This window comes from Rhamphochromis longiceps, linkage group LG10, assembly GCF_057381845.1.
Source record: "Rhamphochromis longiceps isolate RC_006_pf linkage group LG10, R_longiceps_female_GT1.1, whole genome shotgun sequence".
Taxonomy (NCBI): Eukaryota; Metazoa; Chordata; class Actinopteri; order Cichliformes; family Cichlidae; genus Rhamphochromis; species Rhamphochromis longiceps.
Window position 1 is genome coordinate 20,225,525 of NC_140566.1, and position 24,819 is coordinate 20,250,343.

A 24,819-nucleotide genomic window follows, 5' to 3' on the forward strand; every position below is an offset into this window, starting at 1 on the left:
GATTAATGTTACTGATACATTAATTAATTTCTAAGTGAAACTCCATTCAGCGTTTAGTTGAAATGTCAGCTGTACAAATATGTACAATTGTTGGCAATGTTTATGCAAAGTTTCATCAAGATCAGTGCCCTTGTCTAGGAGGAGATAGAGAACACAAAAAGGGTTATCCTGTTTGCTATGATGTTGCCAATTAGTGTAACAAAAAAGACAAATGCTGGAGGGATAATGTATATTGTTGAGATACGTCTCAAAGACACAGAAGACCCCAAGGGAAAATGGCAAGTGAATAAGAAACACTCATGGGAAGCCCTCAGCAGCCTTGACCTATTGCAGCATAACTAAGGGAGGGTTCAGGGTCACTTGAGCCAACCCTAACTATATGTGTTGTCAAAATGGAAAGTTTTAAGCCTAACAGTTTATAGCCTGTTGGTTGACATGCTTGTAAAAGCATTCTTGTAAGAATGTTCAGGTATGTTCATAATGCCAAGGAGGAGCAGTAACCACCAATGATCCTAGATAAGCAAGTGAAAAGGGTTGTAAAGCCATTTCCAAACAATTTAGTCATTTGAAATGACAGACACTATTCAAGTAGAAAACATCCAACACAGCTACCAGTCCTCCCAGGAGTGGATGTTCCAGCAACTTGAGGTCAAAGAAAATGAAAAAAAAAAAAAAAAAGCAATATTGCAGACTCTACAGGCCTCAGGTAACATGTCAATCTTAAAGCTGATGGCAGTATAATTAGAAAAAATTGTAATCATATATTTTTATATTATTAATAATGTATTAATATTTGGGGGTGGTCTCAAGGTCATTTCAAAATTACTTATAAAAGTATTCACATGACTCTGTGTAGGGAAGGGGAAAACAAATTACATATAAGTAATCAAGAGAGCAGGTATACCAGTCAGGAGCTGCTAAAATAGACTTGAAAAACTGGTCGTCAGGAAGTGCGAGCACCTCTATAAAAGCAGACATCTTGGCAGCTTTCAGGCCTGGTCTGTGTGTTAACACAACCCACAAACTTCCAACGAGTGAACATCTCAGCAAAAAAAACAACAAAACAAAACACAGCATATTAGCACAAACAGCCTCATACTAACTATCAGCACGGTGGTGAAGGGGTAATGATTTGGTCTTGTTTTGCAGCCACAGGCAACCTGATGTCTCTGAGTACACAGAGGAGTTGACCATGAACTGATAAAATCATACAAAAAATGATTACTTTAAGTTATTGCTTCTAAACGTGGTTATATTGAAGTTACTGACTCATCAGGTGTACTTAGTTTGTTACAGAACTGGACAGAGTTCTGTACATTACTGTACTCCAGGATTGGATGGTACATTTCCTAATGTGATAGCATATAACATTTTATGAGTGATTATAAAATTGTGAATTTTCTGATCTGCCCTCAAATTATGAAAAACAAAAACAAAACTCAAATTTCTAGCGAAGTTATCACTTTCTTGTAAATTCTGTCTGCAGCACATGATTTATGCCAATTGCCACCACAGCAAGTAAGTGTGAGCACAATGTAATCTTTTGCACCTATTATTTTTCACAGTCATTATAAAGACATTATAAAAAGTGTGACTTGAGAAAGCGGGTCATTGTGTGCAGCAACTGAGATTACAGGCTTATCTTCTACAGCTCTTCAAAGACGAGATGACTATTAGACAATTAGAGGTTTACTTGAGCTTTTCAAGAACACTAATGAGTCATTAATATCACTCTACATCCTTTCCCTTTACACTGCAGCTTTAATTACATGAGAGCAAAACCTTCTAATGGATGCAGATGAGATTAATTAAGCCTAAGCTTGAACAGTAAAAGCTTTGTTTGTTACAGGCAAGGTCATTAGCCAGCATCCTCTGGAAATGACATCACAAATAAGGACTCATTAGTGGGGCTCCCAGGAGTCGAGGAGGCTGGAGAGGATCATTTTTGTCTTGAGACAGAGTTTCTCGTGGGTGCAGAAATCCAAGTCCTAATGGATCTGCATTCATTGTTAGTTTTATCAGGTTTAGCCATTTAGTCATTTCATACAGACGTTTGTTTGGGCAAAATTACTGTGTTTGTATTATTTATGCAAAAATAAAAATTACATAATATTATATTTCTCAGTGTGCTCAGGCCTCAATTTTAAACCAATTTCCCTACAATTTTGAGAATTATACATATAACTGAGATTAATTACAGTCATGTGAAAAAGAAAGCAAACTATCTTTCAATTCTAGGTTTTACCTGTCACTAGATTAAAAATATCATTTGATCCTTAGCAGTTCTTAAAATTAGGTAAATACTAACAGCAACTTACATTAATGATGGGTTACAAAAATTAAGCCAAAATGCAGAAGCAGTGAAAGCAGCAGAAAAACAAAGTACACCCCATGATTCAAGAGCTTGTAGAGCCACCTTTGGAAGCAATAAGCTGAAGTGGTTGTTTTCTGTTTGACTTTGTCAGTTTCTTGTTGTGGAAGAATTTTGCTGCACAGTTTTTTCAGTTCATTGGAGTTTGGGAGCATCCAGTTATCCTGAGCTCTTAAAGTCAAGGCTGAGCTCTGGACTTTGACCAGACCATTGCAACAGTTTTATTCTTTTCTTTTTCAGCCATCCTGTTGTAGACTTGCTGCTGTGCTGAGATCATGACCCAGTGCCAGCAAAGCTGCCATGCTGGCCAAACAGCAGACCATGGCTTTGATTTCGAATGCCTACCCTTCTATGATTAGCAGCTCCTTGCTGCTACTTATCATCTTAATTCCAATGAAATAAATATGTACTTGGTTTTCCATCCATCCATCCTCGTCCTTTTATCCTTATCAGGGTTGTGGGGAAGCTGGAGCCTGTCCCAGCTACTATAGCGCGAGAAGTAGGGTGCAACCTGGACAGATCATCAGTCTGATGGAGGGCTAACACAGAGAGACAAACATTCACACCTATGGGCAATTTAAAATGATCAATTAACCTAATCACGCTAACTGCATGTGTTTGAACTGTGGGAGGAAGCTAGAGGACCTGGAGAAAACTCGCGCAACCAAGAGAGAAAAAAACAAACTCTACACAGAAAGGCCAGAAGTAGAGTCGAACTCATGACCTTCTTGCTGTGAACCAACAGTTAGTTTTCAATTACATAAATACAAATATAAGGTGTGACTAATGGGATTTGAGAACCCCATTGTGACAGTAAAATAAATTCTATAATCACAAAAATAATAATGATGATCATTTATACTGACGATTCACAAATGTTTGGTGAGGATTAAGGTGTATTTGACAACAGGAAAAATAAAAAAATGCTAAAATTTTCCTAAAATCTAATGTGAAACTCACAATAAGTAAAGGATTGGTGCTGAACTACAATTTCTATTATTTATATTTTGTATTATTTATCATTCGTACTCTGTTATTATGGGATGCTGTAATTATTACCTTCAAATGTCGAGGGTTTATTAAACAGTGTTGATGTTTGCAAGTCTGTCTCTTTGAAATACTTGCATTCCCATATCCCCTGCCACTTCTAATGAACTACAGAAGAGATTAATTAGACTACAGTGTTTGTTTCCAGTCAGGCCTTTAAGCTTCATTCCCCAGTGATGTTAAAAGAAGGGGGACTCATTAGAAAGACTCTGGGAGTTAAAGAGACACAGTCCTTTTTCATTTTTCCTCATTTAATCACTGATGATGAAATGATTCTGTTGTAAATGATTATCTTATGAAACTGTCAGACTCAAGTAAACACAGGTGGATCAGAGACAGGGCAGCTCAGTCTTTGACTAGTGAACTGACCTTAGCTAATTTATGCAATAAAACTGTGGATAATCCTAATTCAAGCAATCGTATGATGTTGGGCTTTGATTTAAGAAGGTTAATTGGTAAAAACAGATGAGTATATCTCCTGATCAGAGACATTGCTCCCCAATTAACACTGCCACAGAGGAGAGGTCCAACCCGTGTATGGGAACACTTTAGAACAGGGGTGGGCAATCTCAGTCCACGAGGGCCGGTGTCCTGCAGGTTTTAGATCTCACCTTGGGTCAACACACCTGAATCACATGACTAGTTTGTTACCAGGCCTCTGGAGAACTTCAGGACATGTTGAGGAGCTAATGTAGCCATTTAAATCAGCTGTGTTGGTTCGAGGGCACATCCAAAACCTGCAGGGACACCGGCCCTCGTGGACTGAGATTGTCCACCCCTGCTTTAGATCAATAACACGGGCCAGATGGCCGTGGGCCATGTGTTGTCAAAATGAAAGACATACTAATGTCAAAAAAGTTTAAAACGCTATCAATAGCTTAAGTATTATAAAGTAAGTATTTTTCATCTTTTGTGGTTCTAACTAGCATCATCTATGATTTATGGCAGACACTTCTCTAATTTCTCTAATCCTGATGTTGATTTATGATTCTTTTCACTCCAGGAGACCTGATATAAAATGAGCACAAAGATTAAATGAAACTGAAGCATGAAGCTCAAAAATAATTAACTTTCACTTGGGGGGATAACAGTCAGCCCAGGTGTAACTCACCCGTATTAGGCCCACACATTCCTTCTAACTCTGCTGAAATCAACACTTACAACAAAAGTTTACTTCAATGCATTGTTTGGGAAATGAAGGGTAGAAACTTGGACTTAATCACTGACGAGTACCACACATATAGACATTTTTCCACATGTAACCTAGAGTCAAGCGCAAAGAAAAGAAAAACAGCAGTAGGCTATTCAAAATTAACCAAATACAATAAAGAGAATCATTCTTTATATTTTCTTTGATGTTAAGAAAATAAATCTTAATTTTAGTCCAGTTTCTTTTGTAGAGCATTGGTGGGATGTAGCTGTTAGTGGTTAACACATAGCTAGTTAAATTAAGCTATAGCTTCTTATCTCGACTGAAGAAGTTTATAGCAAGACATATTTCTTCCTTAAATCTCTCCTTCGCATCTTTAAATGTTTGAACTTTACGATATTTTAAGCATTACATTTGACTTTGTGCAGGTGCATTTTGTCCAGCTGGCCACATGAGGATGCTAATTAACAGTTTAATGTCTGAGCTGAGTCTGAAGGATCGAGACAGATTGTTGCAGTCCTAAATGCTTTTTGTGACTGTATTATAAGATTCTGAATGACCAGTGTGTTGTTATTGTTGAAACACACCATATTTAGCATTCAGTGTTTGCTCAAGGCTACTTGAATGAAACTGGCTCTTAACTTGCACAACTTTCATTTTTTTATAATTTTTTTTGAATATATATGTAAATGCATACAAATCCATTATACTGTAAAGGCATGTACTGTGGTTGTAGCTGAAATTCATGTTGTGATAGTTGGGTTGAGCCTCTACTGAGATCAAAGAGCTTTCTTTAATACATCTGTAACGTGAGGGTTCACTAGATGGTTGGGAATCTCTCTGAATAATTAGGAACAGCAAGACGGAGACGGATAACTTTTTAGCAGCCTCTTTACTTTTAGCACCCTGCAACAACAACCCACACTTCCTGTGTGCCGCCCTCATGAATACTTCACTGGCCTCTCAGAAGCCAGGAAATCTTATACTCAGATCAAAACAGGGAAAACAACCAGGTAGATATAACACATACTTATTACTGGTTTGAACATGCATGTCTAAACATTCAAACATGTAAACATGTAAATATCAAAACACGTAACCACCAAATAGCTACATAACTAGCTTTATAACCTTTGTAAACACCTCTTTGTATATCAAAATAGATTTAAATTTACTTCTACACTTTACATTTTCCTCCCCCCCTCACATAAGAAACGTCCCCGTTTCCCTACAGAAAAGGAAGAGAAAAAAAAAAAACCCAACATGCTGCAAGCAAAGGGGACAACAATAACACAACAGCAAAACCAAAAACAAGTTCAGTTCAAAACATAGTCCTTGAGGTATCTGGGAGGCACAACTTGACGTCTCCCACATCGCCGTGAAACACCAGATACTCGATGAGGAGTTGAAGGGACAATGTCTGATTGGTGTATCACCACATGGCCAGAGGGAGAAGTCGTTACAGTCTCAGACCGAGGAGAAGGGGACAAAGGAGAGTGGGAATGGGGTCGTGACTGGTTTAGAGGTGGTGGCTGACAAACCTGAGGGTCTGATGAGGTTGCAGGGCTGCGGCCCTGAACATTCCAGCTCCCTTCAGCTGCAGATTTTGAAGCTGTGAAGGGCAACGCACCTGATAATGCAGTCAACTGTGGAATCTGGGGCTGTACAGGTATGTCACCAGCAGGTGAGTTGGTTCCACCTTTAGGAACAGGTGCTTTGTACGGCCTGAGACGATTGTAGTGAACAATTTGAGTCTTGTCTGATTGGTCCAGGAGGTAGCGAATCCTGTACGTGACACCAGGGTTTTCTCCATCTGTTCCAAGGCACTCCAATATCTCAAAGGGGCCCTTCCAATGTGGAGCAAGTTTCTGCTTTGCTGTAGTGGGGTCATTTAACCACACCAAGTCACCCGGAACATAAGGAGTGTGTTTGATGCCCCTATCGTACAATTGTTTCTGCTGGTTGTGGGCACAATCTCTGTTCCATGCAGCAGTGCTGAAGGCAGACTGAAGTCTCTGAGTCAACTGGGTGACGTAGTCAGCAGGAGAAACAGAAGTAGATGATGCTGACATGTTGGTAGGCAACAGCATATTAGCAGGCATCCGTGCCTCATGTCCATGTGTGAGAAAAAATGGCGTAAACCCCGTGGTAGAGTGAGGACTGGTGTTGTAAGCCAAAGCAACTTGATTGAGGCAGTCATCCCATTCGCCAGGCTGCTGAAGGAGTAACTTCGCTAACTGGTCAATAAGTGTTCGATTGAACCTCTCGACCATCCCGTCGCATTGAGGGTGATATGGGCTGGTCCGTGTCTTCTGGATGCCTAGAAGCTGACACAGATGTTTCACCAGGTCAGATTCAAACTGACGTCCTTGGTCCGTGTGTAGCATTTCAGGGACGCCGTGCTGACAGATGAAGTTGTCAAACAGGCATTTTGCAACTGTTGTGGCACGTTGGTCTGCAATAGCATAGAGATTGACATATTTCGAGAAATAGTCTTGAACAACGAGCACGTACCTGTTGCCACGACTCGTAATGGGGAGTTCAAGTATGTCAGCTGCCACCTTTTGAAATGGCTCCGCAGCAACAATTGTTTTCATTGGAGCTCTGTGATGAGGTGTGGGATTCCGTCTGGCATCACATGGAGTGCATTGTGTGCACCATATTCTGATGTCACGTGACATGAATGGCCAGTAATATAGCTGCTGAGCACGTTTCAGGACCTTATCTGCTGATAGGTGACCGGACACTGGGTTGCCATGCAGCAGCTGTAGGACAGTGTCTTTTAAAGATTCAGGAACAACCAACTGATGCAACACTGACTTTTGGGACGGGTTGAAAGCTTTACGACAGAGTAAGCCATTGTGAAAGGTAAGTCTAGAGTACTCATGCCATAGCACTTTTTCCTGAGGTGGGCATTTTTTCATACGCCAGTAGGGTGGTTTCTGACCCTTAGCTTTCCAGCCAATGACTTCTGACAGTACAGGATCTTTTTGTTGTTCACTTTTGAGATCATCTTCAGGCAGCTCAAGCACAAATGTGGATGAAACAGATAGCGCTGCACACTGCAGTCGTGGATCAGGAAGGTCATTGCATGGAATGTGTTTTTGGTCAGTACTGCAGGGACTATGGTTGGGCGGGCCTGCAGGACCCACGCACCTCTCTTCAGGTTTCAAGGTAGCAGAAGCAGTGCAGACTGTGTCCTGCTCTACGGTTTCACCCGTGACAGGGCGACGTGACAGTGCGTCCGCATTGAGGTGGCGGTGGCCATCTTTATGAATCACAGTCCACTCAAAAGGATCAAGTTCAAGAGCCCAGCGAGCACGGCGACCAGTTCTATCACTGTCAATGGGTATTTTCCGAAGACCCAGGAGGGGCTTGTGATCCGTGACAATAACAAATGGCTGCTTGTAGAGGTAGTGCCGAAAATGTCTAACTGCCCAAACAATGGCCCAGAGTTCTCGATCATAAGTCGACCACTTTCTTTCTGCCTTTGTAAGCGCATGGCTAGCATAGGCAATGACTTTCTCTTGCTGTCCCTGTTTTTGAGCTAGTACACTGCCAATAGCTGTGCTAGAAGCATCAGTATACAGAGAAAATGGCAATGTAAAGTCAGGGAATGAAACCACTGGAGGGTTTGAGAGGGCATGTTTCAGATACATGAATGCATCCTGGCACTGAGAAGTCCATTGAAAAGTTGCATGCTTCTCAGTGAGAGCATGTAGGGGGACACTGTGGTGCGCAAAGTTTTGAATAAACTTGCGATAATATGAACAAAGTCCAAGGAATGACCTTACTTCTGTCGCTGTTTGTGGAATAGGCCAGGCTTGCACACTGTTCACATTTCTGGGGTCAGGCTGGATACCATGTTTTGATACAATGTGGCCCAGAAATTGTACCTGATCTTTGGCAAAACAGCATTTTGAGGGGTTTAGCTTCAAGCCACTTGCCTGGAATCTGCCGAAAATTTCTTCCAGATGCTGGAGATGTTCTGCGAAAGAGCGGCTGTAAATAAGGACATCATCCAAATACACTAAGCAGGTTTTCCAGGGAAGGCCACGAAGTACCATCTCCATTAACCGCTGACATGTGGCTGGAGCGTTTGTGAGTCCCATGGGCATAACAGTGAAGTGGTAAAGTCCACTGCCGGTTGTGAAAGCAGTTTTCTCACGATCCTTCTCTTCCAGTTCAACCTGCCAATAGCCATGTTGAAGGTCCATTGTGGAGAACCAGGCAGAACCTGACAGCGCATCCAGTGCATCATCAACCCTTGGAAGAGGATGAGAGTCTTTGATTGTCACTGCATTGAGTTTCCTATAGTCGAGACAGAAACGCCACGTACCATTTTTCTTTCGCACCAGAACAACTGGGGCGGCCCATGGGCTGTAGCTTTCTTCGATGACACCTGCCTTTAAAAGGTTGTCAACTTGAGTCTGTATTTCAGCTCTCTGTTCAGGTGTCACTCTATAGGCTCTTTGTTTAATCGGTGTAGCATCACCTGTGTGAATATGATGCTTAATTATGCCTGTGTGACCTCTGTCCTCTGAGTGCTTACTGAAGATTCCTGAATACTTCTGGAGAAGTGATTTCAGGGACTGAACCTGGGAGTGTGACAAGTTTGTTTCATCTATTTCTACCGGCAGAGTCGAATCATACACAGGTGAAGTAGCACAACATGTCTGCTCCAGTGGAATGATATCAACAGATGAGCCTGAATGAAACTCACCAAGATGCTGTCCAGGGTACAGTTCGATTTCATCACTGGAGGGATTAAGCATTCGAACCACTGTAGTACCATTCTGAACTTCACTGAGAGTGTGAGCCACAACAATGTCACATGTTGGATTAGGGATCAAGACACCATAGTAGTCTGTTGGAACAGGAGAAGCCGGTGTGGCTGCTGACACACAGGCTGTGATCAGAGTTTCGCTCATAGCTGGAATTTTGGTTGGCGCTAACACGGAAACATTACAGCAGGCAGCCACCTCATGTCCTTTGGGCAACAGGGGAATTTTCATGTCCCACAGTTGCAGCACTTTGTTTTTGAGGTCGAGAAGAGCATGGTGCCTCTGCAGAAAATCCCAACCTAGAATGACTGGCTGGTAAGCACCTCTGAGGACTTCAAAGTCCTGCTGCCATACCTGAGTCCCAAGCCTAATACCAACGGTTAACTTGCCTAAGATTTCCAGACGTTCTCCATTGACCGAACGAGCTGGCACAGAGGATGCTACCATAGGCCGTTTTTTCAAAGCTGGATGAGCGTTTCGAAAATCTTCACTCACAAGGGAGACAAAGGAACCAGAGTCAATTAGAGCACACACTTCAATGCCCTCGACAATAGCCAAGACGTTAGAGGAGACTGATCCATCAGATTCTGAGGGGAACTGGGGGATGTGGTTTTGGGGCCCTGATACTGTAGCTGATGTTTGCCCCTCAACAGCAGCTAATGAAAGTTTCCCTGTGGGCCGGAGGTGAAATGTGCAGGCCTTTCCGGGGACTGGAAACGAACACCGGTCCTACTGTAGGACGCAGCATCTCTAACTCTACGTGGAGCAGGACTGGGACTGCGTCGGTATCTGTTATTGTCAGGGTAATTGTACCTGGAATACTGGGGGGGCTGTTGGGAAGGGTATGTGCGTTGATCGTGTTTCTCGCATTTGTCCCACTCATTGAACCTCTGGGGAACAGGGGAAGAAGGACGTTCACGGTGAGACTCTGGATCACGATGATAACGCCTCTCAGGCGAGCAATAGTCTCTGGAATGTTGTCTGGCATGATAAGGCGACGGGGACGCACTGCGGGTGCTGTACTGAACATTGGAAGAGGAGGATCTATCACGACTGGAGTCCAAACGTTGGGCAAGGTAACTCTGTTTCTCCCGTAACTGCTGTACTTCATGTTTCAGGCTGGTTACAGTAAGCGTGAGCTCCTCAACCGCTTGAAGAAGTTTAGCATCAGTAGGCTGAGGACGTATCATAGCAACCTGTTCTGAAGACGGAATATGAGAGGATCCTGCAGCTGTAAGTTGCAATGCTGCCCGTGCTCTCTCACAACGGCTGGCAATGCGCAGGGCTCCGTCGAGATCCTCTGCACCCATCTCATGAATCTTAGATTGCAAGGTGGGGTCCAACCCAGCAACAAAACGGCGAAATTTTTCACCTTCCAAGGCATTGTAGTCATAGTTAGGGAAAGCTTCAAGCACAAGACGGGTAATATCCGCGCTGTACACATCTAAACTTTCACCTGGTTTCCGGGGGCGAGCATTCACATGTGTCTGGAAGAATGGCAGAGAATATTTTGGACCGAAAACCTCTTTCAGCTTATCCTTCACTAGATCATAGTCTTTCTGGGCTGATGAAGGCAAACTGTCCCAGTACAAAAATGCAGCATCTGCTAGACGAGTAGGCAGAACAGAGGACATCACAGTTGGCAAATCTACCTCAGGTGGAGTCATAGCTTGCACTGCCACTTCAAAGCGACGAGACCAACTAGTAAAAGATTCAGTCCCATCTCCTTTAAAAACAGGTGGAAGATCTATTGTCAGGGCACTGGAAACGGTATGGTGGGCGGGAGCAGCAACAGTCCGCATTGCATCCACTGACCTCGAATGTGGCACAGGAGAAGAGCGCAGCTCATGCACAGATTCACTCTCGTCAGCCGACATGTTCCCAACAAATATCCAGCTCAAAAAAAAAAAAAAAAAATCACAAAAACAGAGAGAAAAGCTGCAACAATCCTTCCTATCTCCAAAAATTATTACTATTATTATTTTCAGTTCATCAGCTGTTCACAGAGAGGGATAAATCCCAGCGGGGAAAAAAAACGATCTTATCCGCAGCTTGGGAGTAAAACTCACCAAATACACAGATCCATCAAGAAAATAAATCCCACCGCTGCCACCAGATGTAACGTGAGGGTTCACTAGATGGTTGGGAATCTCTCTGAATAATTAGGAACAGCAAGACGGAGACGGATAACTTTTTAGCAGCCTCTTTACTTTTAGCACCCTGCAACAACAACCCACACTTCCTGTGTGCCGCCCTCATGAATACTTCACTGGCCTCTCAGAAGCCAGGAAATCTTATACTCAGATCAAAACAGGGAAAACAACCAGGTAGATATAACACATACTTATTACTGGTTTGAACATGCATGTCTAAACATTCAAACATGTAAACATGTAAATATCAAAACACGTAACCACCAAATAGCTACATAACTAGCTTTATAACCTTTGTAAACACCTCTTTGTATATCAAAATAGATTTAAATTTACTTCTACACTTTACACATCAAAAACCTTGATTGACAGGCTGTCAGAGCTGATGCAGTCTCGGTCTGTCCGCTAACGCACCACGCACCGTTATGACTGGTCAGAGGATCAGCAGCTTCTCCTGAGTGAAGGACAGCATGAAATATTCACACTGCTGAGACTGCTTTTTTTTTTCTTTTACGCAAGCATTTGAATAAGAAACACACACACACATGCGCACACACACGTACACTGACAGCTAATTAGCAGAGCTACTGTAGATGCTTGTGTGATGAATTGAAATGCAATTTAATGAGCGATCAGCACTCACTTCCAAGTAATTAGGATGAATAATTTTTTATATAGTAGGAGTTAAATGCTTTCTTTTGAGTGCCTCACTGATGAAAAACATAAATATTATTGTGACTTGCTGAAATTAAACCAAAGCCACAATGGTGAATTCTGCCACATTAAGCAGGAGAATTAGAAAAATACATCAAGTTGTTTGTCTGATGAAGTCAGGACTTTACACAAAATTGTTATTTTTTATTTTTTTTACATCACGGTGAAGCTTATGTAACTAGTGAATTTCACTAAATGTGTGGGCCTTTTAAGAAGGCCTTTAACTATTTGTCCTATTGAGGGTCATGTGAAGGTGAAAGGCAGTCTATCACAGCTACGACACACAGTGACACACTATTCACACCTACAGCCAGTTTAGAATCACTAATTAACTCACAATTATGTCACTGGACTGTGGGAGAGTGCTAGACAGGACCCATGCAGGGACAAGGAGAACGTGCAAACTCCACACAAAAAGTCAGCTGGTGGATTCGAACTCAAAAGCTTCTTGATGAGCTGGCACTGCAAAAAAAATTTATACTAAGCAATCAATGGCATAACTGAAAACTATGTGATTTCTATATAAGCTGAATTGGGAGTTTTATTTTTTTAAGCATAATTTTTATGTGAACCACCCATTTTTTAAGCTCTAGTGGTGACTAGAGCATTTTCCACCATTTTTGAGATGTGAAAGATGTTGGTGGTCCTTGTTAACCAAATTATTGACTCTGAAGTGACCATCTGTGCCCCCACTGGAAAGAAATTGATTGAAATTAAAGCGTGAAATCTAAGGAATTAAGGTTTGCCCTACAGTAAGGTCAAAACCTTTCCTCCTGAGCTCACTCAATACATCCAATCCATTTTTTTCACTTATCCAATTCAGGGTTGCAGGGGGGCTGGATGACATTGGGCAAAAGGCAAGGTAGACCCTGGACAGGTTGCCAGTGTGTCACAGAGCTTATGAGACAGACAACTGTTCCCATCAACAGCAAATTTAGAATCACCAATAAACCTTAACCCACGCATGTCTTTGGACTGTGGTAGGTAGCTAGAGCTCACAGAGAGAAGCTGGGGGACACATTCAAAAAGCACACAGAAATTCCCCATGCTTGCTTTTTTTTAAAGCCAGGACTGAAATTTGGAAGGATAAAAGGAGAAATCAAGGATATCTTGCTGCAAATCAATTGTGCTAACCATTGTGGTGCCCACATTGCTGACTATTTATTGTTAAATATTAAGTAAGTATCAAAGATTTATGGTCTTAACTGGTGTAAAGATCTGACAGCTGTACAGCTTGTTAAGAAAGAATTTGTTCTCTTGGTCAAACACCAGTCGACCTTTATCTCACCTAAGTGTTTCCAATGGTTTGTAAATATAATGCAGTGTGTTCAGGAAATTTAAAAAAGATAGCTGTGGTGTGTTTAGGGTGGGATTATTGGATCGTTTAATAATTATCTGAGATATACTGTATGCATATTAATTGTGTCTCATACTAATCACATTTTACTGTACATTAGGTTTATATATACAAAGTAAGTAATTCAATGGGATACGAGATACACTGAATTCCCTGTGAGTGCATAAAAAAATCAAACAGGACACAGTGACCCTGGACAAAAAAAATCGCTTCTGCTTCTCTGACTCCTGGGATTTTCCCAAATGAGCTCCATTTGTGATGACATTACTACAGGATGCTGCCTAATGACCTTGCCTGTAACAAACAAACCTTTTGCTGTCTAAATTTTGCCTTAATTAATCTCATAAGAACCTGTTAGGATTCCCAAACCTGCTCTCTAACAATTAAAACTGGGAGGAAATATTTGGGAAGGCCACTAATGATGTGTCATTAAAAAGTGGTCATTTAAAGTAAACATAGCCATTTTTAAAAGGCTAATTATACATATTAAAAGTGTATGTTACTCTAAATCTGGAGTCACATTTCATGTGGACCTTGAAAAACTAAAAGAGATGACAGATAGAAGCGCACACTTGCTCTGAGTGAATAATGAAACCTTTATACATCTTTTCTACCGCTGAATACCAAGTGAAATAAAAGCTTTCCACACTAGGATCAAGAAGATATGGCAGTCTCAGTCCTATTACAAAGGCATTAAGCAGATGTTTGTCTAAAAGAAAGAAAGAACAAAAAACATCCTAAATTAATGTGCTTGATTTGTATTTATTTAAAAAACAGAATAAAATGTGCAACATTTTAATCTCGTTCTATTTTTTGAGCAAAATTTAATGAATTTTACCTTCTTGCTAAAAAAGCACATATGGTTCATGTATCTTACAGTGGAATTAACAGCATAAAATTACAGTTCAGGTATCCCAAACTAGGTTGATTAGAGGCTGATGACTAATCTTGAACCAATTCTGCTAACAATGAAATGTAACAGATTCATCAAGCACCAGTATGGCACGAGAATATTGAGTAATCTCCTCATTTGAATTATGCCTGTTGTCACAGCACATCTGTGCTTTGCTGTTGTTCTAATCCTAAACCTTGTGCATGTCATTATCATTAATGCTGAAAAAATGTAGCAGATATTGACCCCCAAAGTATACCTGACTGAAGTGACATGCTATCAGTCAGCCAGGTATTTCCATACAACTTAATTGCATCACATGAATTAAGATATACACTTACCAACCACTTCTTTAGATAAAACTATTCACCTGCTTGTTCTTGCAAACTTTTAATGTTATCACCCAATAACATGGCAGTAACCCAGTACATTTAGCCATGTAAACGTGGGCATAAGCATGAAGCTCAAACTGAGCATCAGAACGAGGGAGAAATGTGTAGTGTGGGATGAAAGGTGAAGTGGCTTTGCAGAAACTACTACTCCTGGGATTTTTTTCTCACAAGCATCTCTAGAGTTTACAGATAATGGCCTGAAAAAGAGAGACTTGTACAGTTTAATGCATTTTTAGCATATATATTATCAATTAAATAAGTTGAAAGGATAAAAGAAGAAATCAAACTTTTAGCTGCTCAGAGTTTTCACTTTCCTGTTCTGATGTTTGACCTTCCTCCACCTCACCCCCCAAACAACAGTAAAATTCACTCCCCTTCCATAGTTTGGAGGAAAATCCTTTCTGCCTCATCCTGTCCTCTGATTCCTGCAGTATGGACATGGTTGAAAAAGTGAAGCAGTAAGTCCTGCTGTTCAATACAAAACAGAGGGACTAAAATAAAAATTTCTGAAATCCTACTAAATCAAAGTTATGACTCTCAAATTGAAGAAACAATTTGAGGTTAATCACTTGTGGCCATAAAATGTGGGAGCTACAATTCACACGGGGTCACAAAAATTTACCAATAGATTGGAAAAATGTTGTCTTGTCTGAAGAGACTCAATTTCTGTCGCAACGTTTGGATGGCAGGGTCAGATTTGACATGAACAACATTAAAGCATGGCTCCATCCCGCCATGATGCATCTGTCAGTGGCTCATATTGGTGGCAATGGTGTAATAATGGTGTGGGGAAATTTTCTTTGCACACTTTGGGTCCCTTAGTATCAACTGAGCACATTTCAATGCCATGTCACAAAGCTCAAATAAAATGAAGTACTTTCATTATCCTCAAATGTCTTCCACAGTCAACAGATATGGCACCTTTGGGATGTTGTTGAAAAGGAGATTCACATCATGGATGCAGGAACTGTGCGAGGCTATCATGTCAATATGGACCAATAATCTCTGAGGAATATTTCAGACATCTTGTTGAATTTCTGCCACCGGGAATTACGGTCATTCTAAAGACAAAGTGAACAAAGCCTGGGTGTACTAAAAAACACTACCTATGGGTTTGAGTAGATAGCATGTATAAAACTCAGAAACAGGTAACAGCATGTCATTTTTTTCTGTTCGGTCATTATTCCACATGAGGAAAACTGCCATTCAGCACTCATTAAACACATTACCACTGAAAACCCCCTTTAGCTGCTGGACATTATAATAAGTTTAACTCGCTTGTGTTTACAGTCTACCCCAGTCTGCAGCAACATTGCTCCTTCCCATATCCTACAATCCTACAAAGCCAAACTGTTTCTCTTATATTCAAACAGAAGCAATCAATAACCAGTAATCAACAGAATACAAACTGGCAGACTCATCTCCATACACACTCAGCAGACCAGGAAACCAGTTTTACAGAGACAGGGTGCAAACATCTTATTTGATTGTGACTCATTGCATCTTGATTTTGTCACATCTAGTGATGCATTTGCAAAGCGAGACATCCGAATGCTCCTATGAAAGAATGACAGAGGTCATTTAAAAAGGTTTAGGTGCTCATGATTGAGTTAAATAATATTCAAAGATAACATTTTTGCTGTTTGGTCTCTCTTAGACAGCAGTTGTGTTTGGCTTCCCAGACATTCATATATAGAGCAAGGCGATGAGTCATCGTTTTGCATAAGGCAAGGGCATTTGTAGCCTGGACAGTAGAACTCTAATGAATCTTTTCTCTGTTCCCCTTTTCTTTATCTTTCTTCCTCTGTCCCTCCCTTTTGCTGGGCTCAGTTAAACCCTGTCTCTGCATCCTTACAAAGTCACTCAACTGGATAAAGTCATTTACCTGAATGAAGAGGAGCGGAGGGAGCGAATAGGCAGAGCGGGGAAGGGTGGGGGTGCAAGCGTACAGAGGAGGTCTGATATTGTAAGCAGAATGTAGAAAAATGAAGAAACCAAAAAGAGGAGAAATGACAGGTAAAGAAAACCGAGAGCGCTGAGCTGTGAAGCAAGTCTGGATACTTTAATAAGACAAAATAAGATGTTTGTTGTTTCCACCTGTTTATTTATGGCCCAGGACTCCAGAAAATAGAAAAAGGTGATGGTCAAAGAGGCAGAGAACACGCAGAAGAAAGATAAAGGAGACATAGTCAAGGTCGGGATTAAACAGAAATTAGGAAGATCATTGATTTATGTTGATTTCAGTTTGGAATAAAATTAATTGCAAAGGAGATTATATTTTGACTAAATGAAGTAGCAGGACTGATCATGGGGGATATAACTGTGAATATCATAGAAATATATGATCCCAACTGGCTCTAGTCAAGTTTGTGTGGGTTTGTACTTCTGGATTTTTAAAGGCACACAAGCCCAGCATTTAAACTGAAACCAGAAGCACATACTGTAAGTTAAGAAACTCAGTTTTGTCTCATTATAACATTATCCCCTATATTCCATCAGTCTTCCTTCATTATTATTACTGTTGTTATCAAATGCTTTGTGTTCTCTAATGTCTAAGAACAGAATTAGTTTGCCCAAAGGCAACCCCCCGAACCATTAGTCTGGGGATGATTTAGCATTTCATTAGCTTTTTCACATTTATTTGCATTTGTAAACAACGGCTTAAAATCCACACATCCATTATTCATATTCTGGACCTCGTAGTAACACCACAAAGGCCTGAAAAATTCAGACAGTGTGCTTTCGGCAATCTTGCATTTCATTATGTAGCACATTGTTATGAGATTAAGCCGAATCTCTAAGAACAACTAAAAAATTGGTTTTGACAGAATAACAACACACATTTCAAATTATGGACTTTTATAGGTTGTTACTTGTCAACAGTGCTCACTTTGAATTAAGCCTGGATTCTTCATTTTCAGGCACAGAGGTAATGTTACTCCGGGGATGGCCTGCCCCACCACTTTCCCACAAACTGAAATGCTGGAGAGCAATAAAACATTCTTGGTCACCATCCTCCAACTTTTTATCTAATGCCAAAGATCTTAAAATGTTCATGAGTCCAGTTTGTCCTTTCATGACTCGATATACATGTAAGCAATCAAATCTACATGGTTACCATCTTCATTTTCGTGAACTCTGACAAATGCTAACGCACTAAACTAAGGTTTGTAAATATTGTAAATTATACGCGCTTGACATCAGCATCATAACAGTGAACATGTGAACTGCTGGTAGCTTTGAGCTCAAAGCGCCAATGTGTTTCAGTGCAGCCTCGCAGAGCCGCTGGCATGGCTGCAGACGTGGAACATGCATATACAGCACACAAAAGCTTTTATCCTTGAACACTGCTGTCCTGGTGATTAGCTTTATCACCTCAGACTTCATATGCAACATGACAGCGTATGGTACAGTGGCATGTCACGAAGTGGCACGGTGTCACAGTCTTTTGTTACGTAAAGGTGCGTCCTCCTGCTGACATAATAAAATGGCTTTAAAAAAATCTGTCCATGTATTCATTATCTAATCCCTTAACTGGAAGTTTACGTTAAACATGCAGATATTGTAATATTTTAATCTGTAGATGAAGACATAAATAACTGTAGCTTGTCTAGAGAGGGGGCCATCTGTATCACAGTGATCTGTCACTGCTTGATCCCTCTCTCCACCGGAAAGTGCTAATCATCACCTCGCTCCTTTTGTTAGAACTGTTCATCCAGTGCGGTGTGGATGATTCTAATTTTCTCGCCTCATTGTCTTTAATCAGGTGTATTAATCACATTTGTTATGATTTATGAGGGAGGAACAGCTGCTACACTGATTCCTTGGTTAGTTGGTATGCCCAGTACGTTGATTTACTCACTCTCTTACCTTCCACTAATGATCTGACAACGGAAAATAACCTACTGCTTGTTTAGAAATCCATAGCTACAGTTTGTTTTCATTTCATATACACACAGTGATCCACCTGGGCCCTCCCTCTACCTTGTTTTTCTTTAGTAATTGACCTTGACTGTAATGGAGACCTTTAGCTAAGAAGGTCAATCAGCCGTGAGCCATAAAGATACCGACTACCATGATCAGTCTTTACAGGTTATTAGTCACAGTCCTGATGTGATTAACACAACTGCACTTTTATGTCATATCTCTCCAGTCTTTCCCTCTAGTCCTTAAACCCCGATGACAATGTGACACCTCACTTTAGTTTGTGAAGTCACATGTTCTGCAAATTTCACCGGGAGCTTGCACACTCATTCAGAAATACAGCAGGAAAAAAATACATTTAATGTCTGACATAGTGCTGCATGAAGTCTACATTCCCTGACAGTGATGATAAAATGTACAGACACACTGCAAACTCATGATTTTTCTTTTTTTTTGTTTGGCTTTTTATTAATGTTTTGGTTGGTTTTCTATGCCTACAGGAATCACATGCACGGTTAAAATTGGTCTCTCTTTCACTTTTTCCACAGTTTTACTGATAAGCTGATCTGGTGTCAAATGACACACGTTCTTCTCTGAGATAAAAGGGTCTTCGTGAAAACATGGTGTGTAACATATTCCACAAACATGGCACTCCATAAAAAAAATGCCAAATGAGTTTCCTTCTCTGACAATATGCACTCCCTGGTAGATTAAAAGCAGTCTTGCTCTCTGCGCAGGTTCTCCTGAATGTAAAATATTAAGCAGGGGCCGCAGCTTTGGGTAATAACGCTGACTCAGCTTTTCAAATTGGAAATTTGATGGACCTTTACTGTGCGCTTTGGACGGTTACTGAGGGTAAATACTAAACAAGTGGGGCTGTGTAAGATAACACAACAGATGGAAAGCATTTCTGCTATGAGGAGATACTTATATACAATATGTACAACACTGCTGAGAAGATTGAAGTATTTAGTTGTGCTGGATGAACAGTTACTTATATTTAACTGCCTTTGGCTCTGTGCATCTCCCAGAGTGAATTCATGGGCTGAACGTGATGAAACTAGTTTTAAAAAACCATCAGTTGTAGTTGTGACAGGTCAAGGCCACAGTCTTTGATAAATAAGTTATCCTGGTAATATCGTCTGTCCTCACACTATGTAGCACTGGATTGATGTTTCGACTGGTTAAACAGCCACGTTGGCCAGTCTGGGGTCAGAGTCCTGCTCATAGCGGTAATGATATACCTCCATCTGGTCACGGCAGGCCTCTCTGATGTTGTTGAGCCACCGTTTGATGCCTCCCCGGTTGAGATAAAGTACCATCAGGAACACCACCCCGATGAGAGCCAACACTATACCTAGGAAAACATATGACACCGCCTCCAGGTTCTCGTTCATACAATCAACCTCCTCTCCCCAGAGCTTTTCCACGGGAATCCCCCTCTTAGCCTCTGGCTCGCTGCACAGGAGACGCCCTGCATCCAGGCACTGGGACGAGTTCTTCAGCCAGTAGTAAAACGCCTCCAGTTCACAGCTGCACCGAAACGGATTTAAAGACAAGTAGACGCGTATGCGCCTTTGTTGGTACAAACTGGTTACATTTTCCTCCCCGATGATCTCTATTGAGTTATTAATCAGCACCAACTCGTGGAGGTTAAAGACATCTAATCTCTCGAGGGGGATAGACGTCAGCTTGTTTCCCGCCAACTCCAGTCTGTGCAGGTTGCGCAAACTTTGTGTGTCGAGCGCATCTGAGAGCTGCGCGGTGACCGCAGGAGAAACGGAGTAATTCAGGTTAAGAGAGCGCAGATCGGGTAATCCATGGAAAGCCCTGGATGAGATAAACTCCAACTGATTGTGGCTAAGATCCAACGAATGTAACCGGGAAAGCCCCAGGAAGGCGTAAGGTTCAATAGCCTGTATCCCGTTATAGGACAGAGAGAGTGTTGTCATTTCCAACTCCGTGCCGTTGGTCATGAACGCATCACGCTGTAAAGTTGAGATGTTACTCCCCGTAAGTGTCAAGGTGGACGTCCACTTTGGCATGTCTCTGGGTACCTCGGTGTAGTCCCCGTCACGGCAGGTCACCGTCCTCAAGCCCCTGGTACAGATGCAGGACGACGGGCACGCGTCGTCCATCCTTACGGGCGAAAACAACAAACACATCACTGCTGCGTAATACAAACACCACTGGTTCCAAATAGAAAAGATACACTTTGAATTGTCCGAACTGTAAAAGATCCACATCTTCTCCCTCTTTCCCCCCCCTTCTCTCAAAACAGGAATATGCCGATGGGTGTTGCAAAGAAGGTGACCGATCCTCTCACAGGCGTGTAAAGTCGTGTCAGTCGAACGTATTGCCTTTACTTGGAGCAGACGGGATAGAAATAAACGGCTTTCTTCATTGTCACCTTGGAGTCGTGTTTTTCTGCAGTAAAGATGAGTTTTGTTTGAGATTTGCACGCATGAGAACGGCTGAAGACGGCCAAGTGTGAAGTGTGGCTGCGTGGAAAGCTTCTGATCCGCGCTCCCTTGGTGGTATTTTTGACGTCTGTCACAGAGAGGAGGGGCGGGGGCGGGGGGGGGGGGGGGGGGGGGGGGTAGAGGGGAAGAGAGAGAGAGATATGCACGGCAAGCTTAATGTTCTTCTGAGCCCTCTTCCTTTAGAATTCATTGTTTTGCTAAAAAGGGAATATGAAGAAGAATAGATCACATGAGTCCCTGAAAATGGTTGGAATCACTGGAAGGATGGACTTTAATGTTAATGTTAGCTTTTCTTCCTGAAGAAATACTCTCTTAAATGCTCACCAGTGAAAAATCCTCAATACCAAAAACAAAATATTAATGTTCATAACAGTAATAATCAGAACTGTTCATTGAATCCATGGAGCTCATTCTACAAATTTTAAATGGGACACTGTTTACCATTACTGGATAGCTGTACAGTCATTTATCTCCAAGGCTATTGGTTTTTTTCCCCCTCCCCATTCATGCTGTTTCCATTATTACATTATTATAGGCTTGAATTACATTTTGCATTCATTGCAAATGAGTTGCTGTAATTATGCCTGGGTAGTGCAGAATGTTTAATGGGGCCTTGGTCAGTTCCTTCCAATTAATCAATTTTCCACAAAAAGAAAACTCACTTTTGGAGAGTTGGTCACGCTCCCCACGTCTACAGTACAGAGTTGGCAAACAAATCAATAAGCCTGAATAAATAAGCAGCTCCAAAATCAGAGTTTTGCATTGGCCTGTGATGCTGGAGTGACATGCGGGACTGATCGGTCATTTTGTCTCATTACTTACCCAGAAACCAGAGGATGAAAAAACTGATGTTTACATTTATTTCTGAGACTAATGAGGATGAAGTGAATTATACTCTAATTACGCAGTAAGGAATCTGGAAACATTAGTCCTAGGGTACCATGGCAGAGTACATTGTTCAATGTAGCTTGTATATTAAGCAGAAACTGTGCAAATGTGCCAGGAGTATTTATTCTTCAGTCATAATTATGTGTTGGTCAAAAGGTTAGTTAATAAACAAACTAGAGCTTCAGCACCCTGGACAGCTCCACAGAGCAGTACTTGACTCTAAGGGATATTGTGTTGTTCTGTGTTCAAAAGGAAGTAGCCTAAGTTGAAATGATCAAAGGAAGGAGAGAACAGAGGAGGAAAGAGGTTTATTCCATTTTAAATGTTAAGAAACTAAAGATCTAAAGATGAGAAAAAGGGGAAAGTCAGAGACTGCCCAGGGGTCAGTAGCATGGATGCCTCCATACGGCAGAGCACTGCAGTAAGTTCTGTGGGCACAAACAAAGAAGGAAAGTGAGGGCAGGAAAAAAAGAAGAAGAAGAAAGAACTGGAGAGCAAAAGAAACAGAAAAATGACAAACTAGGGCAGAGAAAGAAAGAAACTCTAGTAGCATTCACTCTCCCACCTGCTGCTGTTTCTGTTCATTACATCCGTCACAAATTTACAACAACGGCCTATCAACAACAGAAAAGTTTAAATCAAACTTTGGCTTTCTTTTTCTTCTTTGTGTGTGTTTCTGTTCTTATACAGCAAAACATGTATCTGTAATCTCATTTTGATTGTAGTCTTATCCTAACAGTTGGACTCTGGCTGCGGTGATGTGTGTTCACTGCTCATCAGTTCATCTCAAGCCACTGGATGAGACTGACAGCAGGGCTATACATGACTAGAATCTTTCACACCAGTCTTAGAAAGCCAGTTCTTCGTGGACTTGGTTTGACTCTTTCTCCAAACTGACGCATAGTTGAAACCACACTCTTGCCCAAAACAACACTATGCACTTTGATATAGAACTTTACATAAAATGGAAATAAGAGTACCAACTCATGAAAAAAACAAACAAACTCCAGTTTAAAAGTAAATCAGATTATCTGAGCAAAAGCATCTGCACAGAAATTGTGTTAGTGTAAATACAATCTATTGATTATGATTGATTTTTTACCCTAAGTAAATAAAATTCAGTATAATATTGGTATTGATCTTTCCTCAAACCTGACAAGAAAATTAGATTCTCAATTTGTGATTTCACTAAATTAAAAATTATTCATTTAAGGACAGTTGGAAGACTGGTGCTTATCACAGAGACCACAGCACCAGGGGGAGTCTGGAGCTGATTGTAGTGCGCTGTCATTCTCAAGAGCACTCCATCAGCAACAAATGGACACAACTGGTTATGGTGGGGATGTAAATATAGACAGAGGGAGAGGGAGAACAAGAAACCGAGACACAGAAACAACAGGGCACAACAAGATAACAAATGTTGGAAAATGGTCTTACTGCTGTTGCTGCTGATAAGCAGAAATTAATGTCAGGTTGTTTTTTTAAAACATAGCAGACAGTATTTCCTCCAAACACACAAGGACATCTGTTCAATCCTCCTCTTATCCTCTCAAGACCTCTTTGCTTCCTCCACAACCTGGGTGTCCACTCTATCTGCCAGAGCTGAGAGCTGATTTAGTGGTGGCTGCTGTTCACAGGCTGCTGCTGGGATACGGTGCCCTCACCATGCTCTTTAATTTGACACTGAACCTCGTAATTGATTTTCTCAAGGCTGCCCATCCCTATCTCCTGACTACAGTAAGAGAGAGAGTGTGTGTGTGTGTATCTGTAAACTTGAGAGTGAGTGACCAGTTTTGGTCTAATCCTCAGGTGTGTCATTATTTCTGACAGGCCCGGCACACGTGCCAAATTAGCAGAAGCTTACTGCTGTCCTGTGTATGCATTATGCAAATCATTGCACATGCTGCAATTACATTTGATCACATGCATTGATGACTGGATACTTTTTATGATCTTGAATTGCTCTGTTTATTCGCTTCAAATGGTTCCTGCATTTACTTTGTCATTTTGGATTTCTCCTTCATCCCACCTGCATCATCTGTCATTCATTAACCTTGAGTTAAGAGCCAACCTGATCTTTCCTTCATCCTCCCTCCAGCTGGCACATGACTGACACATGCTGGACTTACTCATAATTACATATTATCCAAATAAGCCAAGTAAAGGACACAAGTGTGTGTATCTAAAGCAGGTGAGCGCTGTAAAAACAGTCCACTAAGCCTGAGGGTGTCAGTTGGTGTTAGGTGCTTAGATTTCCTATCATGACTCAACACAGCGTCTCATCACATCAAAGACATTACCTGCACCTTGATCATCTCTCTGGCAACACACAGAGAGAGGATACTGTGAGAAATGCAACTATAAAACTATTATGTTGCTTAAAATCTCCTGGTTCAAAATGGGCCTTTGTGAGAGTAAATACAATCAGCCCACATAGAGTATCCAAACCAAATCGTTACCTTGTCTGTGTTGACTTATTTCTTACAAAAGTCTAGGCATTGTCTTGTCTAGTATGTGTTTGTTAATAAAACAACAATCACATTGCTCTCTCTTAGATTTCTTTTTGTTGCATCAAAAATTATTTTATCCAAAATATCCCTTTTTCCAACTTCTCCCACTTTAATGTTGCATTTTTAAGACATTTGTTTATTCACTAAATGAATT

At 41.2% G+C, this 24,819-nt stretch overlaps 1 protein-coding gene across 1 annotated transcript; it reads right to left on the reverse strand.

Moving 5' to 3' along the window:
- Positions 1-19,250: 19,250 nt before the first annotated feature.
- Positions 19,251-21,296, reverse strand: tpbgl (trophoblast glycoprotein like). The gene has a single exon (XM_085419635.1). The coding sequence runs from the start codon at positions 21,028-21,030 to the stop codon at positions 19,969-19,971; it is 1,062 nt and encodes a 353-aa protein (XP_085275761.1). The 5' UTR covers positions 21,031-21,296; the 3' UTR covers positions 19,251-19,968.
- Between the last annotated feature and the right edge of the window lie 3,523 nt (positions 21,297-24,819).

Coding starts and splice junctions, on each gene's coding strand:
- tpbgl (XM_085419635.1), bottom strand. CDS start 21,030: ATGTGGATCTTTTACAGTTCGGACAATTCAAAGTGTATCTTTTCTATT.